Genomic DNA, 19,870 nt, shown 5'->3' on the forward strand with positions numbered 1-19,870 from the left:
ACACCCACATTCAGAGCAGCATTATTCACACTAGCTAAAATGTGGAAGTAACCCAAATGTCCATTGACAGATTAATATATAAGCAAAATGTACTATATACATATAATGAAATATCAGCCTTAAAAATGAAGACATTTTTAATATTACAACATGGAAAAACCTTGAGGACAGTATGCTAAGTGAAATAAGCCAATCACAAAAAGACAAATACTGTATGGTTCTACATATAAGAGGTATTAAATACTTGGTCAAAATCATAGAGGAAGACAGTAGATGGTGGTTGCCAGGAGAGCAGAATGGGGAGTTATTGTTTAATGGGTATAGAGTTTCAGTTTTATAAGAAACGAGTTATGAAGGTGGACTGCAGTGGTGGTTGCATAATATTATGAATGTATACTTAAAAATGGTTAAGATAGTAAATTTTATGTTATTGTATTTTAATATAAATTGTAAAAAATTTTTTAAAATGGTAAATTTTATGTTATATATTTTTCTATGATAAAAAATTAAATAGTTTTCTAAAATGGCAAAGTCAAAACAAATCCCAATGTCCTCTAACTTTCAATCCATTGTTTCCTCCACTAAATCATAGTATTTTAAGAGAATCTTTTGCCAAGTGATTTATTTATCACTCATGTATTTATTATCTGATGGAGGTTGCTCCGCAGAAAAGAAGATCTAAGGAAAATTAAGCGCAGTTAAACATGAAAGAAAGAAGGAAGACTGACTATTAATCCAATGGCAATCTTTCAAAATTTGAGCTAATTAAGATAGACAAGAGTACTACCAAACTTGTAACTTCATAGAATTATCAGAATATATTTATACTTATTTTAATGCTACCTAAAAACATACATAAGCAGTGAGATTAAAGCATTTATATCCCATCTAACATAAATTATCACTTATTCCTTCTTGCTAGTCCCAAGGAATAAAGAGTAAAGAGATAGATTTCCCTTTTCAGATAAATTTCTGAATTTCCAGCTATTTTCTATATATTGCGACTATACTTTGACAACTGTTTCACTAGCAAAACAGCCTTATTATTCTAAGATTAGTGTACACTATTTTAAACACATTTTTATTGTTATTTGTTGTTAATTTTTTAAAAGATAATTTCAGCTTTCTAGCACAACAAATGTAAAAGGCAGTTCTACTCTAACAACCTGTAAATCTCCAAGGAAAATAGAACAATCCTTTGACCTATAAGAAGAAATGTGAAGTTGTTTTGAACTTACTGTACTTAAAATACTTTCCCATGTTATTTAAATATTTACCTTTAGAATTTATAACATTTAAATCTAATCTTATATAAATTCTATCCTAATTTCCTAAGTGTAGGGAAAAAAGGCAATGCTGATAATAAACTTGTTTTGATTTCTAGCCAAATTATTGTGCTTTTTAATCATAATTTATTTGGCATAAAGCAAAAACAAAACAAATATTAATAAAAGGCATCTTTTAAAAATCTCATATCAAACTAACCATATGCAAACTATTAAAAACAACTAGCAAATGTTTTCTTTATTTGTACCCAAGATACCACATGCAATAAAAAGCACTAAATGTCTGAAACAAGCTTCACTTATTCTGCAAATTAGTTCGCTTAAAACGTTAAAGGTCTTCAAGCTTAGTTATTCACCAACTCCCTTTCTCATTATCTAGAGAGAAAATGCATTCTTTTAAAAAGAAGCGCTCATCTGTGGAAACTTTCTAATTAACTTGGTTCAAAGCATGTGCAAGATGGCAGTTTTCTACACTGTTTCAGCATTTTAATTGGCAGAAAATGCTTAGTGGCCTATTCACAACCCCCCTTGGTAATTAAGCTAGGGTCAACTCTATGACTAAATGAGCCAATCTTGTGAAACAAACGATTTCTACCATACACAGTATATAGCATATTAGGTTTACAGCAGTCTTTGAACAAAGTTAATGAGGTAGTAGCTGTGTCACTATGGGAGATTTATATAGAACAAGTTAACCTTTCTTAATGGTGCAGTAGTCATTAAAACTAATTACTAGCAGGGCATTATCGCTAACAATTACTAACATCTATCAGGACATAATTAATTCAAGCTGCATTTCTGACAACGCTAATAACCACATGCAAACAACCAATCAATATTCACTATTAGTAACATATTTGTTTTCAAAGCAAGTACAATTTCCTCTAAGGCTTTTCAGATCGAATAAGCTATAACTTTCAATATTACTATAGTCAAGCATCTGCCAACAGCTTCAGTACAATATACTGATTATGGCAATACTACAACATAGACAACTCTAATTAAAAGTCATAATCCACAAGTGACATGAAAACAAAGAATCTTTTAGAAGCCTTAAAAATAAAAAAAGCTATTAGTTCAAACTTTAGATGAGACAGTCTTGTCTCCATTATTCCTTGTAAAGAAGAAATAAATGTATTTATTTTTAATTAATTTTAATCTCAGACCTAGCCTCCCCCTTTCTCTTGCAACAGTGAGCATTTATAGACACCTGTGCCTCTTTAGGTGTTTACTCACCTTCCAAGAGCAATAAGCATGAAGCCAAGAAAAAGGACAAATTTTATCTTTTCCAAGATCAGAATTCAAATCTAGTTCATGAATACACTTTTTCTGTCTTTTACTGATCTCAGATTGAACCCAACTTGTCTACTTAGAAGACCAAACTTGGATTTTTTTAATACCAAATTACCTACATTTATAACAACACTTACACCAATACTTACTCTCTACCACTTTCCTGCCTATGCCTGTATTATCTATCAAAATGGTACTAAACATAACTATATAAAACTCTCCTCATTTCTCTGCCATTTACATTCTAGCAAACCACTCCTAAGAACCTTTCAGCAGGAAGCAGTAGAGCAGGCAACACAGCAATAGAGCACAGTGGTTATGATTATAAGCTTTAGATAGAGAATACTATAGCTCATCTTACAGCTCTGCTACCTGGCAGCTTATGTGACCTTGGACAAGTTACTTAACTTCTCTAAGTCTCCTTTTCCTTAGTTCCAAATGGAACTAAAAGTGCCTATCTCATGGGTTTAATAAATTAAATGAAATATCCTTCTAAACATGTTTAGTACAGCACATTACACGTCCCAATAAATACAGGCTATTATGATTATCTATTCTAAAGTCATTTTCCTATTACAAAGAAATTCACCAGAAATAGAAATGCAGGTGACTAGGACACTTACCTTTTTATGTAGTAATAGCATTTGCTTATATTTGTATTCTTTTAAGTTTTAAGAAATATCTCTATCTCAAATAAAATTCTCATATACCAGAATGTGATTTTCCTAAACATGTCTACCTTATTCCTACATTATGAAATTTAAAAAAATTCTGTCCTTACAATCCTTTATTCAGAATTCAGTTTTTAATCCATGTTAATGCACATCATTTTAGTTTTAACTGTTATCCTCTAAGGCCACTATATCTTGGGTATTTCAACCAGAACTGCATTCATTATTCTAAGTTAACAGTAATTCCATTACAGTTTGGCACATGGTGAAGAAGTTCATGAAAATCCCACTAATTTTGAGAACATTTTATTATCAAAGTATATCAGGTTGATTGGGGAGGCCAAGGCAGTAGGATCACTTGAGTTTTTGGGACCAGCCTAAGCAACATAATGAGATCCCCATCTATTTGGGAAAAAAAAAAAAAATTAGCTGAGCATGGTGGTGTGGGCCTGTAGTTCTACCTACTCAGGAGGCTGAGGCAGGATTGCTTGAGCCCAGAAGTCTGAGGTTGCAGGGAGCTATGATCATGCCACTGCACTCTAGCCTGGGTGATAGAAAGAGAGCCTGTCTCAAAAAAAAAAAAAATTACAGATATAATGAAAAGTATTACATTGTGTAAAGATGAGGATATATGGCAAAAATCATGAAAGTGATACCAGAATTAACTAAATTTAGAAGATAATGGCATAGGGATTAGCTGCCCAGGTTTTGTTTTTTATCAGACAAACCTTAGTGGTTGTGGGCTCTGACACTTATAAGGCCTGGGAGTTGTGGAGAAGTTACTTAACTTTTCTATGCCTCAGTTTCCTTATCTATAAAAACAAGAATCATATAATATCACCCTCACAGGACTACTGCCAAAATTTAGTGAAAAAATACATGTAAAACACTTAGTACATAAATAGCAAAATAGTTAAACTACATAGGCTTGAATCCCAGTACTACTACATACTAGCTTTGAGATCTTGGGGAAGTTATAAGTTACCCACCTCATAAGACTGTTGTGAGGAATAAATGAATTGAGTTTAAAACAATGTCTGCAATATGTGTTTGCTAAGTAAATAAAAAAATATGTATTCACTAAATGTTAGCTATCACTATAAAGAAAAAATTCTATGTCAAGGAATCTCAGTTACATTTTAGAAAGATAAATATAGTTCAAATGCTAAGGGTGTCTTGCAAGAGGGACAAGAACACAGGCAGGAAAGGTTATGAAGTTATTTCAACAACGCAATAAAGAACCAAGAAGGTTCTTTATGACTGAGTACATAGAGTTAGAATATATTTGAGACAGAAACTCAACTGGACTTCATAACTGATTATACAAGGGGAAAAAAACGAAAAGAAAAAAAAACATAACGGAAAAAAGTCAAAGAGTTCCACATTTTATCAAAAGAATGAATTGTAATAGCATTTGGGATCCATTAGGAGGTATAAACTTTGTGTGGAGAAGTTTTAAAATATTAGGTGGGAGGTATCTGTGAACATCAAGGTAAAGCTATCTAGCCAACCTGCATATGATGGGAAAAAAGCCTAACGAGAAGTTTAAAAATAGTTTGGTTTTACCCTAGTTTAAACTCTCTAAAAATACCCATGATAAAGTTCATGTGCCAATTACATCTTGCATTTCTTAGACATTCCTGGAGTTTAACCACACTAGCTTCCCATCCCTTTTCACTTCTTTAAAAATTTAATTACCTTTGCTTCTCACTAGAGTTCCCCACCCCTGCTAAATGTTAAGTAATTACAACACCAAATAATTAGAGGCCCCATTATTAACATTTGCTCAAGAGGAACCAATTCATCACAAATCTAAGAACCTTTTTAATCTAGTTCTCCATCCATAGCAAAATACTCCTTTGTAATGCAGAAGAGATAAATAAAATGTATTATGTTTCCTGTCTTTCCCTAATTCCTTTTATTTTTATTTATTTATTTATTTATTTATTTATTTTTGCGACAGAGTCTCGCTCTGTTGCCCGGGCTAGAGTGAGTGCCGTGGCGTCAGCCTAGCTCACAGCAACCTCAAACTCCTGGGCTTAAGCGATCCTACTGCCTCAGCCTCCCGAGTAGCTGGGACTACAGGCATGCACCACCATGCCCAGTTAATTTTTTCTATACATATTTTTAGTTGTCCATATAATTTCTTTCTATTTTTAGTAGAGACGGGGTCTTGCTCTTGCTCAGGCTGGTCTCAAACTCCTGACCTCGAGTGATCCACCTGCCTCAGCCTCCCAGAGTACTAGGATTACAGGTGTGAGCCACCGCGCCCGGCCCCTAATTCCTTTTAAACATGCGTATCTAAACCTGATTAAAACATATTTAAAGTCTAACACCAAAAGAAAGCCAATGCAATTTAGAATTACTTTCTCATTCAACTATAGTTTAAAAAGTAAATACAGGTAGTATTTTAAGGAGAAAAAACTTAAATCTCTTCCTTACCTGATGCCCCTATATTTGCCTTATCTTCAGGAACTGTATTTTTATCCTTACTTAAATCTTCAACTATAAGCTTGTCAAAATGCTCAATACAAAGTCTGCTGTCGATCTGATATAACAATGCAGGGCAAAGGTACGTAAATAGGTCAGTTGAGATGGGAGAGTTGGCACCATGACCATAGTATTTTAACAACTGAGTGACGTTCAAACACTGCAAGGAAATTGATAAAACAAATTAAGTAAAAGATCATACAGAAAAATGAGTAACTGTAGAATAAAAAATATTCTAAATATTACTTGAAAATAATCTGTAATATATAGATACCTATTAAAAATAAAACTTTTTAATAAGAATTTATAGGGATACATTCAACTAGAGTATTTAAGACATTTTATGGATTTAGTCATTTTTCCATTCCAACACATGAAAGATAAGAACTTTCTGTCATTGATAAGAATGACTCATTCCAAGATCAAGGAGTCAAAAAAAAAAAAAAGAAGAAAAGAAAAAAGAAAAAGAAAGAAAGAAAAAAGGTGGGGGGGGGGGGATGACTCACAATTATATCCGCAAGATTCTCATGGGATGAAGAGAAAAACCACTTCCCTATCAAACTGCAATCATCAGTCATTCAAGATCCTCATTTGTGAAACAGTGTTAAAGAGACTTAGAGTACTTTAATAACATATTAAAATATACCGTAATAGAGACATCTTCATTGCCAAAGGCACTCCCAAAGAATATTGTGTTGGGAAATTCTAGCCCAATGTCAGTTGAGAAGACAAAACCAGAAGATTTAAAACAAACAAACAAAAAAAGCTTCATCCATTGTACTTTAATAAGCAGAAAACAAATAGCAAACAAGTTTGGATACATCATATAGTTAAAAAATAAGTATCTAAAATTAAGGCAAAAAGAGATGGCACCGCGCCTTTTTCTCACATACACCCACTCTAGTTGCATGCTTGTTTACTGACTTGCTACCTCACTGTATGATTTTATCTATGACACAAAAAATCTACCAAAACCCAAAAATCTACAAACACACAAAAATGATTTTTCTTAGGTGTTAATTACCATGAGGTACCACCCCGTTCAATGCATAGATTGTTCTAAGAAATCATGAGAGATTTCCCAGTATGGCTCAGACCTGTCAGAATACCAATAACAAGTCTGATGATACAGACCTCTTAGGTCTGATACAAAGAGGAAACACCAATAAGATCTAGTTATTACCAACAAAAGATTCTAGGATATTATCCATAGTAATAAATGCATACTTTAAAAGCATACTAAGATCTTAATACATATTATTTTATAATCAGTACTTATAACTGCTAAAAGCCAAATATCTGACAATTTATTCACAGAAGAAACACAAAGATATTTACTTAGATGCAAAACATATCTCAATAATAACGACACAAAAGGGTGAGGTCATTTTCCACATCTGATGGTACTGATTAAAATGCATATGAATAAGAAATTCAACAAATTTCTCTAAACCTGAATGAGTGCTAAAAATTAGAATAAACAAGGGAAACAAAAATAAATGTGCTTAAGGTGAATACTTTTATCAAGAGTCAATCAAATGTGAACGTATCCAAGAGTATGAAAATTTAAAGGAAAGCAGGATCACCCTACTACTATTGAAGTTTTGTATTACTATATATTTTTGCATTCACCCCTGAATGTGTTAAAGGCCTGAGAAAAGACCAGTACCATGAGAAAGCAGGCCTTATCATAAAGTGACACAGTGAAAACAAGCCTACCACATGTGCAAAATACCTGACTTTGGAGCTAGATCAATGACCAGGGACCACTTAATAGTTAATTCAATAAATTAACAATTGTGAAAATGAAACTGTCCTAGTGACTTCCCAAGAGGACAGGTTGAACAACAATGATGATGAAACACACATACAAAAAAGATTTTAATTTTCAAGTATGTAGAAACCAGCTAACAGTAACAACAGTGAAAATTAACTTGGAAAGTCAAACAGTTCATAGGAATACATTTTTTTAACAATATTTAAATATTTAGGCTTGAGAAACTCAAATTTGAGAACATAAGAAACAAGTGAAAATCCAGATAAAAAAATCTTTATATTGATTTTGATTTCTTAATGTATTTTATTCAGGAACGTTATCTGATGTTTCACATATGAATGTACAGAAATATGTTAGATACGAGTAACTATTCCACTGTTATCCTATATTTAAAATGCACCACAATTACCTGAGAAGTTTGAAGAAACCATCAGACATCTTTTTATACTTACTTCATGTTGACGGTCATCTTCATTATGATCTTTGTGACCAGGAGCTGAATAAATTGCACTTTTTTTAACATGTGGTGCTTCTCGCTTTCTAGTATGTCGAAGTTCACCTTCATTATCTGGATCAAGATCTTGGTGTCCATGACCAGGATCATGACCATTATGTTCTGGAAGATGTACATGAGAATGACCTGGGTTATGTACACGATCAGGTTTGTGGACCCGATTATGCTCATACTGTCCACCCTGATCATGGTTAGGGGGAAAACCTGGTGTAATAACCTCAGAATTTTCATTATTTTTCTTCCCTTTTTTCTTCCTCTTTCCTTTCGGTAGCTTAACATCAGACTGTTCCTGTGTTTTATTGGTCTCTGTTGAAGGTTCATGGCTAGGCTCCCCACGCTCACTGGGAGTAATGGAATCGTTATGAACGTGGTGAGTAGTGTTATGATCAAGGTGATGATGCAAACGATGGTGATGATGTAGGCGATGATTATGGTCATGCATATGTTTATCATCAGATTTTACAGATACTTCAATTGTCTCTTTCTCTGGATCACATTTATGGTTTCTTTTTGTTGATACACTGGTCACAGTTTGGTTTTCTGAATTTAAATGATTATGGGAATGCTGGTGGTTATGTGAGTGAAAATGCTTTCCCTCTTGAACTGCCAAAATATCTAAGTGAGAAACATGATCGTGGCCAAGATCCTCATGATTAATCTCAACTACTTTTATCTCTCCAAGGCCCAAGTTTGTTAAAAGTTTCTCCAGACCAAAAAAGGATAATCTTCCATTTTCACCATAACGGTCAAAAAGTTTTTCAATATAGTATTTTTTTTCATTTTCAGCAGCCAGCACTGAAAATTTGCTTGGCTCCAATTCTGTCATTCCACGATGATGTCTGTGAAGCTCCTCAGGGCCATGGTCATGTTCTTCATGGCAATGGTTGCAATGATGGAAAATAAATGTCAGCAAACAAATGAGGCAAAATTTTGTGTGCATATGTACCTTCATTTCTATTTTTCCTAAAAGGATTTAAAAAGAGAGACAAGCATTAGTTTATACCTAGGCACATTCAAAATAATCACAAACTCTTGTAGTTGCCAATGCACTAAGCAAATGTTTTACCCCATTTCTTTCATGGCTATGAAACAATTTTTTCCTTTCCAATTCCCTATGAAAACACCTCCATTTAATTACTCAAAGTAGTGTACAGCCCTTTAAATTTATGCAAATTTTTCAAGACTCACCCTCAAGACTACTCTGGCTCCCATTAAGCAAAACACTAAACAGACTATATATTTATACAAGAATTGTTGGCTTCCTTCCTATCTGGTCCTTTACAAATGTTTGCTCCTCTCTGGCCTTGAGGTCTTGCTCAGTGTAATAAGGCAGGAAGAAATAAAACGGTAAAATATGTAAGAATTGGAAAAAAGTAACACTGTCATAATCCATGAAAGGTAGAATTAAGTATGTAGAAAATCTAAAACAAGTCTACAAAACTAAATAATATAGTATAGTTGCTAAATATTAAGACAATAAATTCATTCATCTGTATTCCTATATACCTATAATTAGAAAATGAAATTAGAAAATACCATTTACAGTAGCAAATAGCTAGGAATAAACCTAACAAAAGATGTACAAGACCTTTATATAGTAAAGGTTCACATATTATTGGGAAAAATTAAAGACCTAAACAAACAGATGGCTATATCATGTTTATGACTGGATAAGCTATAGATCCAATACAACCCCAACCAAAATCCCAGAAGTTATTCTGTGAAAATTGATGAGCTATTTTTAATATTTATGTGGAAACAGAAAGGGTCAATGGCTAAGACACTCTTGAGGAACAAAATAGGAGCATTTACTCTATCAGTTATTAAAGATAGTGTCACATATGTTGCAATAAGAAATAAAGCAAAGGAATAAAACAGAGAATCTAAAAAAGGAAAGGATGGTCTTTTCCTTGGAGCTTGGTCAATCAGATTCCAATATAGAAGAAAACAGTAAATAAAATTTGACCCACACCTCACACCATACATAAAAATCAATTACAGACGGCTTGTAAACCTAAATCTAAAATAAGAAATGTTAAAACAATAGAGTGTCTGGAACTATTCTGTCCAATATAGTAGCCACTAGTCACATGCAGGTATTTAAATTAACTAAAATTAAATTTAGAATTCAACTTCTCAGTCATGCTAGACACATTTTAGATGTTCAATAGCCACATGTGGCTAATGGTTATTATCTTGGATAGTGAAGAAACAGAACATATCTATCATTATAAAAAGTTCTATCAGACAAACGTACTTCTAGAATCCAGAAACATGTGAGCCAACTATGTAATTTATAAGTTTTCTAGAATAAAGAGATGAAACTAATTTCATACTACACTGTATTTAACCCATTATATCCAAAATATTATTAACATGTAATTAATATAAAAATTATTGAGATATTTTACATTATTTTTAATACTATGTCTTTGAATCTAGCATGTATTTTACACTAACAGCACATCTTAACACAGATTAGCCACATTTCAACTATTCAATAGCCATAAGTAGCTACTGGCTACTAAACTGGAAAGTACAGATCTAGAAGATTTATTTGGGAGAATTTTAAGATCTTCAAAATATTATAGGATACAAAAAGCATTATAAAGGAAAGACTGATAAGATATATTACATTAAAATTAAGAGTTTCTGTTCAAGAGACATCATAAAGAAACTAAAAAGGCAAGCTATGGATTGGGAAAAGACTACCACAATATATAATCAATAATATATAAGGAACTCCTACAAATCAATACAAAAATTTTGAGACAACCCAATGGAAAAATGAGTAGGTGACTTGAACAAGCATTTCATAAGAGTAGCCAAATTATTAATACTAAGAAGCATATGAAAAGACACTCAACCTCAATAGCCATTAGGGAAATTTAAATTAAAGTCACAATTAGGTGGACGGGCCATTGGTGCAATGGATAAAGTCACAATTAGATGCTACTATATACCCACCAATATAACTAAAATATAAAACACTGCCAATGTCAAAAGTAGGCAAGAATACAGAGTTAACTGGATTATCTACTCACACAGCAATTCTATTCCTGGGTATATGCGCAACAGAAATGCATGTACATGGACATGAAAAGATATCAATGTGAGCATTCATATAATCTTTAGTCATCACAGCTCAAAAATGAAAAGCCTAAACATTCATAAAAAATAAAATGGATAAATAAAACAGAATAATATTATAATGGAATACCATACAGGAATGAAAATGAAATTATAGCTTCACACATTAATTAACATAGATGAATTTCACAAATACTAGATTGAACAAAAGATGACAAATACCAAAGAAAACCATATTATATAATTTTATTTACATAAAGTTTAAAATGAGCAAAACTAAACCAAGATAATGATCACATTTTGAAAGAAAGGTAGGGGGAATAATTGAGAGAAGACCAGAGTGGAGGAGATTCCAAAATACGGCAATGCTCTCTTTCCTAACCTGAGTTAGTAGTTACACAAATATGGTTACTTTGTGATAATTCACAGCACTTATGCCTTGTGTACTTTCTGAACACTTACTCTACTTCAATGAAAAGTTTTTTAAAAATCAAATTTTCTTCAGTGAAAACCAATTAGAAAATGTAATTATAAATAAAATTATATGGCTTCTAGAAATAAACAGAACAAGACATACACACCATTAAAAGGAAAAATCTATAAGACATTATTGCCGGGTGTGGTAGCTCACGCCTGTAATCCTAGCACTCTGGGAGGCCGAGGCGAGAGGACTGCTTGAGTTCAGGAGTTCGAGACCAGCCTGAGCAAGAGTGAGACCCCCATCTCTACTAAAAAATAGAAAGAAATTTGGCCAGGCAACAAAAAAAATTATTTGCCGGGTGTCATGGCACACGCCTGTAGTCCCAGCTACTTGGGAGGCTGAGGCAAGAGGATTGCTTGAGTCCAGGAGTTTGAGGTTGCTGTGAGCTAAGCTGATGCCATGGGCACTCTACCAGACAACAAAGCAAGACTTTGTCTCAAAACAAACAAACAAAAAAGACATTATTGAGAGCTAGTATGGTGGCTCTTGGCTGTAATCCCAGCTACTTGGGAGGCTGAGATGGGAGGACTGCTTGAGGCCAAGAGCAAGACCCGTCTAAAAAAATTAGCCAGATGCAGTGGTGTACGTTTGTAGTCCCAGCTACTTGGGAGGTTGAAGTGGGAGAATCTCTAAAGCCCAGGAGTTCAAGACCAGCCTGGGTGATTGATATAATGGACCCGGTCTGGAAAAAAAAAAAAAAATTATGAACGGACAGTTAAAAAAAACTGCAAAAACTAGAGAGAGACACCATCTACATGGATGGATGGGATACACTGCATAAAATACACAAAATATCCCCAAGTGTATATACAAATTTAATTCAATGTCAATTAAAATCCTAGTAGCTGTTTTGGTCGAGACTCCACAACTGCACCCCAAAACTCACAGAATCAAAAACCCATGGACAACCAAGACAATTCAGAAGATTAGCAAGGTAGACAGACTTCCTTTTATAAAGTTACATTAACTAAAGTAACACAGAACTGGCTAGGACTACAAACACACACCACCACACCTGGCCAATTCTTAAGTTTTTTGTAGAGCTAAGGTCTCACTGTGTTCCCCAGGCTGGTCTCCAACTCCTGTCCTCAAGCAATCCTTCCACCTAGACCTCTCAAAGTGCTAGGATTACAGGCATGAGGCTCCTGTCTCTTTTTATCCAGGAAGAAAAATCTTTCCCTCAAGTCCTTCCCAGATTTTTCCAAAGCCAATCACAGGTAAAGAAAGAATAAGGTCTGCAGTAAGGTATAGTAACGTCCTAAGCCTTCACATTCACTCACCCACTCAGTGACTCATGCAGAGCAATTTCCAGTCCTGAGAGCTCCATTCATTTTAAGTGTCCTATACTGGTATACCATTTTTTATCTTTGATAGCTTATTTTTACTGTATCTTTTCTATGTTTAAATATGTTTAGATACACAAATACTTACCATTGTATCACAATTGTCTATGGTATTCAGTGCAGCAACAGGTTTGTAGCTTAGGAGCGAGAGGCTATACCACCTAGCCTAGGTGTGTAATAGGTTACACCATCTAAGTTTGTGTAAGTATACTTTGTGATGTTCACACAATATCATCTAATGACGCATTTCTCAGAACATATCCTCTTCATTAATCAACACATGACTGTATGTAGGAGAGGGAATCCTCACAGAACATGGGAGACTAAGAGTCTCCAAGGAAAAAAGAGGTAAATAAGGAATAGCAGCCAATTATGTAACCATCAATTTGCCTGCCACAACCTAAATGCCTATGAGTAGAATGGATAAAATAAATGTGGTATATTTATGTAATTAAAGATTATACAGCAGTTATAGATGTGACTATGAAGGTACATATATTAACATCCAAAAAGATCTCAGAAACATAATTTAAAAAGTAAACTGCAAAAAGATACATGCCTTATCATTTATAGATAATTGAAAAACATATAAAATGCCTTACTTTGGGGTATAAATACATGTGGCAAGAGAACATGGAGATGATTACTTTCTGGAGAGTGGTTATCTTCCCAGGAAAGGAAGGAGGGAAATCAGCTGGTGGAGGAGGTATACATATTTAACTGCATCTGCAGTGTTCTATTTCTATGAAAAGGAAAGGGGATCTGAAGTAATGTGACAAAACACACTATTTGTTAAAGCAGGATATGGAATTGAGGTGCATGCTATATTCTTCTATGTATTTTTCTGTAAATTTGAAAAGACATTACATAACCTGTATTCAGTGGTTCATCAAAGTGTGGTTACAGAAGCAGCAGAAGCCTTCTGAACATTAGAAATGAAAATTCTTATACCCCACCCAGACCTACTAAATCAGAAACTCTGGGGTAGGGCCCAGCAATGATTTATCCAGCTTTGCCAGTCAGTTTGAGAATGACTATCTATACAAATAAATTACCAAACACTCCCATTTATTTAAAATGATACTGGAAGTCAATTGAATGCTAAGATTATATGAATAAATTAGGTTGAATTATCATATGTAGCAATATGGGTTAAGAATTTTTAAAGATAGTTTATAAAATTAATTCCAAAGCTACATTAAGTTTGAGATTTTTTAATCCAAACACTTGAATTTCTTACAGTCTCATGGATAAACTCCCCATTTAAAATACATCAATTTCATTTATACACTAATGAAGATGAAAGGGCACAGGCGATTAAAACCAATCACTATTAAGCAAAAATGGATCCATATCCTTTTAGCTCCTAATGGGACAATCCCTGCAGTTACCTTGGTTTTACATTAGAAAATACTAGTTAAAAGTGATATTCTGAGCGAGTGTTGTTCCATTTATGCTGTGAGGTTTCTCTAGCGCACATTATCTCGCTGTCAAATGAATAGGTACTAGTGGTGGAAATAAAACATCCATATATAGATCAGACAACATCAAATAAATGACTCCATGAAACACAAAAACTATGGATGGTCTGTCTATACGTGCCTTAAATTGTCACTTGATTCGATTTTTCAAACACATAGTACTCACTCTATTTACTGCAAAGATTCTAAATATCTTCAGTACTATAATCACTTATGTTCAAGAGAACCTCATAAGAATGAAGGGACATGAGTGACATCACAGATCTAATACTAAACCCGTGCTAAGGCTGGATGCAGTGGCTCATACCTGTAATGGCTTGAGTTTGAGGATGCAGTAAGCTATGATGACACTAGTGTACTCTAGCCAGAGCAACAGAGCAAGACTCTGCCTTAAAACAAAACAAACAAACAAAATCTGTGATAAGTGTTTTTTAAGTAAATCATTCATTAACTTTGCAATTTTAGTGTAGAACTACTATAGCAGATGTATGCTTAAATCATGCACTTTGTTAGCATAGGCCAAGCAGCTATTCCAACAGATCTCTCTCAAAAGACAGTGGCTTTAAGGAATGAGTAAGTTTTATGGGCCAGGCTCTGTGGCTCATACCTGTAATGCTAGCACTCTGAGAGGCTGAGGCGGGAGGATTGCTTGAGGTCAGGAGTTCAAGGCCACCTGAGCAAAAGCGACACCCATCTCTACTAAAAATAGAAAAAATTAGCCGGGGATGATGGTTCATGCCTGTAGTCCCAGCTACTTGGGAGGCTGAGGCAGGAGGATCACTTCAGCCCAGAGTTTGAGGTTGCTGAGAGCTAGGATGATGCCATGGCACTCACCTGGGCAACAGAGTGAGAGCCTGTCTCAAAAAAAAAAAAAAAAAAAAAAGAAAAGAAATGAGTAAGTTTTTTTCTCTCTCAAAAACAGCCCAAGATGACCGCTCTAGGTCTGAGGGCAGCTCTGCTCCAGTCATTCAGAGACCTATCAGCCTTACACAGGTGCTATTCCAACCAATGGGAAAAGAGAAAGAATGAAGTACAGCTCAGAAATTTCTTCTTCAAAAGCAAGAGAAGCAGAAGTTGCACATATTATTTCCCCTCATATTCTACTCCAAGAGCTTAGTCACATGGCCTCAATCAGCTAGGAGGCCAGGAAATATAGTCATACCTACAACTTATAAAGCACCCCAAACATTCTAATGGCAGTTACAAGTTCTTTTCTACCCACAGTACAAAGAGGATCTCTGGGGTGGAGACAGAAATATTGCAAGTCCATATACCATTCAGCCCTAAATATTGGCCCTTATAGGATTCAGCTTTGCCCTAGCCAAAATATTCTATTTTATCTCTTGCGATTCACAGTTTTACAAGTTTTCTTCATTGAGAATGTTAGTTTTATAATTGAGAATATTCTTTCAAATCGGCTATCTACCCAAAACTTATAGTAGGCGCTGTAGAGATTGATATATGATCCTATTGACAAGCAATGGAAGAATGGATTCTGATAAATAACTAGCAGTTGCCACCACAATTTATTTTCATCTTTGCTGTCTCTTTCCAATATACCATTACAGTTAAAAGTCTAAATACTCTATCATTGTGTAATTTCTACATTAAGAGTTGGGGTGGGCCAAGTGAGGTGTAATCCTAGCACTCTGGAAAGCTGAGGCAGGAGGTTTGCTTGAGGTCAAGAGTTCAAGATCAGTGAAGCAAGAGCACGATCCCGACTCTGCAAAAAATAGAAACCTTAGCCAGGCGTGGTGGTGCGCGCCTGTAGTCCCAGCTACTCAGGAGGCTGAGGCAGGAGGACTGCTTGAGTTTGAGGTTGCAGTGAGCTATGATCATGCCACTGCACTCTAGCCAGGGCGACAGAACAAGATGCTGTCTCAAAAAAAAAAAAAAAGAATAGGGTTAATTTACAATTAGGCAATTTAATCATTGTGCTAATTACTATACTATTTCTGATGCAAATATTTTGCTTTGGATGCAAAAAAAATGAAGTTCACTAATATTCTCCTGTATTTAACATGAATAGCAGAACTAAATATTTAGTAAAGATAGGAGTTATACTTTGGTGTGGGGACTGAATCATGAAAAGAATTCTGGGTTGCTGTTGGTGTCCTATTTCTTTACTTGGTGCTGGTTACAAGAATGTGTAATTTTTCCACGAAAATTGGTTTGAGTTTTACACTTAACAGTTAGCTATATTCTGTAGCTGTTATATTTCAACCAAAGGTTAATTTTTAATCCCTTCGTGAAGAACATTTATTCCAACCTTCAATTAGAAAAATCAATAATATGCAGCTTCTAGAAACACATCCATACTTAATCATGAAAGATAAATTTAACTTTTTATTTTGAAATAATTTAAGATTCACAAGAAGTTGTAAAAATTGTTTAGTTTCTACATATCCTTTACCTAAGGTTTCCCCAATGATTACAACTTACATTATACATAGTATATTTGCAAAACCAAGAGACTGACATTGATAACATTGATATAATACTATATTAACTAAACTACAGACCTTATTAGATTTCACCTGTTTTTATATGCATTCTTTAAAATAGTGTAGTAGAAAATCCATTTTTAACAGAAAAAAAGGCATTTATGGGAACCAAAAGATCTTGCGTGGCCGGGTACGGTGGCTCACGCCTGTAATCCTAGTACTCTGGGAGGCCGAGGCAGGTGGAACGCTCGAAGTCAGGAGTTCGAGACCAGCCTGAGCAAGACCCCATCTCTACTAAAAATAGAAATAAATTATCTGGACAACTAAACATATATATAGAAAAAATTAGCCGGGCATGGTGGTGCATGCCTGTAGTCCCAGCTACTCGGGAGGCTGAGGCAGTAGGATCGCTTCAGCCCAGGAGTTTGAGGTTGCTGTGAGCTAGGCTGATGCCACGACATTCACTCTAGCCCCGGCAACAAAGTGAGACACTGTCTCAAAAAAAAAAAAAAAAAAAAAAAAGATCTTGCTTAACAAAATACATGGTTATACTTAAAAGAAAGGTTAACAAGATTCTCGAATTGGTGTGTGTGTTTCAGTATGACATATACTAAAATTGAAACAATACAGAGAAGATTAGTATGGCCCCTGCAACAAGGATAACACATAAATTCTTGAAGCATTCCATAGTTTTAAATGTTCTCACCATAAAAAAAAGTATGTGAAAAATGCATATGTTAATTAGCTTGATTTAGCCATTCCACACTGTATACATATTTCAAAACACCATGTTGTACATGATAAATATATCAATTTTTATTTGTCAATTAAATAAGAAAGGAAGAAGGGCTAATATTCTCCACAGCCAATTCTTCTATAAAGACTCACAAAAATCTTTAATTACAGGCTATCTATTGTAGTTTTTACTGTATAAAACGCCAAGTCGCAAATACTAAAATTTTTAAATAAAATTAAATATCTTAAATCAAGAATAAATTCAGGAATATACACTAATGGTTAAAATGACAGAATTTTCCTATATATATTGTTTCAAAAAAGATGATTGTCTTTCACTTCCTACAGATGAACATAATAGAAATGTAGAAAATTTAAGATAAAAATATCCTTAAGTGTATATAGCTAAATAATCTTATTTTATAAATAAGAAATCTGAATCCCAGGGAAGGTAACCAACATGATTAAGATGATATTTCAAGTCTGTGGCATTCACCTGACTTAAAAGTCATGGGCTATTTCTACTATACCAGCATACTTGTATATCTTAAAACCAAACATTATTAAGATATTTACTAAAGTAACCCATCTAAAATATACTACAAAGACTTTTTTTCCAAGGGAAAAGAAATTATCTGTTAATATTACTTGGTAATATTAAAAACAAAGTCATGAATACCATTACTTAACAAAATGACAGGTTGACATAATAAGAAAAATAACTGGCAAATACTAAAATAATCCTATTTCCAACGCTAGGTTCCTGTTTCTGAAGAGGTCAATGAACTTCTCTAGGGCATTTTTTTTTAAAGGAAAATGAAGACTAAATGACAGAACCAGAAGTTAGTGTAACCAGCTCTATAAACAAAGTTCAATATCTTCTATACGATTTTTTATAATCCTTTCCCTTAACTAACTACTTGACTTTTTGAGTTGTTTCCCAGAAATAATGGATTTTCTGCAAGACAAAGTAGTTAAGGCCCCTGGACAGACTTTCTGATGCCAAGACTCACCATCCCTTAGTAACACGCTCCAAACACATGCCCCTTGCTAATTTCAACACAACTTGCCAAAATACAGGTAGCCCCTTGTTAATTTCCCCTCTTTAAAAAGCCCAGGCTTCTCCCATTCTCCACAAGACATCTCTTGTATTAAAATTTTCTTTCTTCCTTGGTAGTTCTCTTGTATGCAATTGGTTATTCTGTGCTTCCAGCAACCGGACCTAGGCCAACACCCCCTTGCGGTTTCGATAACATTAGTATCTGTATCTCAATTTTCTTTCTCACACCCTAATGTGTGTATACACACACAATATGCTAATAATCATAGGAAAAAATACTATCAGTTGCTTATTAAAGTTTTAAAACAAGCCTTTTCAATGCTCCAGATTGGTATTTTGAAGGTCAGTGAGGTAGAAACCAAAAGAGAAATCACTAAAATTCTCATCCTAGATTATATAGGTGTACAAGGCTTTAAGTAAACAATGTGAAAACCCATACCAGCAAACTTGTATATATTAAAACCAGAACACTGTGAATATATTTATTCAATATATACAGTTCCCTAATTTTATAAAGGACTTCATTTTTTAAGGGTTTCATTACAGAACTTCCTCAAATAATGGTTGAAATCAGTTTTATTTGTATAAATACAACTGGTATTTATACCACGAATGGCTTCATCAATCTTTATCTATCTTGACAAGAATGTAGGTAGTTAGGTAACAATTTAGTTTACATCTGCAATTCAATAATGGTACACACAGAATAAGTGAGGAGCAGCGATGAGACTGTATGCATACTGAAGAAACATTTGTCTAGGAGTCAAAGATCTCAGACAGCTGACTCTCACTTATTAGCTATGAGTTCTTGGGCAAACATCTAATCTCTTTAAGTCTTATTACTACTTATAAAGTGAGAATGTTAATCTCTATTCTATTTTACAGTAACTATAAGAACCAAATAAAATAATGTACATATTTTTAAGTAGTAAAAAGTTTAAATGTTTATTTTCCTATATTATTAAAATATTTGTAGTATGTAAATGCTATTTAAGTGCAAGTTATTAATAGTAATATAACCTGAATTCCATTACCATTTCTGATATATCCAAATACAGTATTTTGTATGTACCATAAAACCAGGAATCAGAAACCCTTGTAATCCCAGCACTGCCATTGTTTCCTCTATACAGAACAGGGGAAATAACACCTGCACTTATCTACCAATTAAACTAATGTATATGAAACTGCTTTGTAAAGCAATT

The 19,870-nt window shown here is 34.1% G+C and overlaps 1 protein-coding gene and 1 non-coding gene across 6 annotated transcripts in view; one reads left to right on the forward strand and one right to left on the reverse strand.

The window, feature by feature from the left end:
* The window catches only part of SLC39A10 (solute carrier family 39 member 10), a 63,584-nt gene that overhangs the window by 32,770 nt on the left and 10,944 nt on the right, over positions 1 to 19,870 (reverse strand). For 3 of the 5 annotated variants that reach the window (XM_045558987.1, XM_045558983.1, XM_045558984.1), the window contains exons 2-3: positions 7,970 to 8,994; positions 5,693 to 5,900 (exon numbers count right to left, since the gene is read on the reverse strand). In XM_045558987.1, the coding sequence (XP_045414943.1) occupies positions 5,693 to 5,900; positions 7,970 to 8,983 (1,222 nt within the window). In that variant the 5' untranslated portion in view covers positions 8,984 to 8,994. Of the gene's footprint in view, positions 1 to 5,692; positions 5,901 to 7,969; positions 8,995 to 9,219; positions 9,472 to 15,033; positions 15,058 to 19,870 lie in introns of those variants that run through there. The other 2 variants (XM_045558986.1, XM_045558985.1) reach the window with 2 other exon arrangements.
* LOC123644198 lies at positions 17,461 to 17,564 on the forward strand. The gene has a single exon (XR_006737024.1). It is a non-coding gene; the product is annotated as a U6 spliceosomal RNA (small nuclear RNA).

The sequence above is a fragment of the Lemur catta genome, chromosome 8, assembly GCF_020740605.2.
Source record: "Lemur catta isolate mLemCat1 chromosome 8, mLemCat1.pri, whole genome shotgun sequence".
NCBI lineage: Eukaryota > Metazoa > Chordata > Mammalia > Primates > Lemuridae > Lemur > Lemur catta.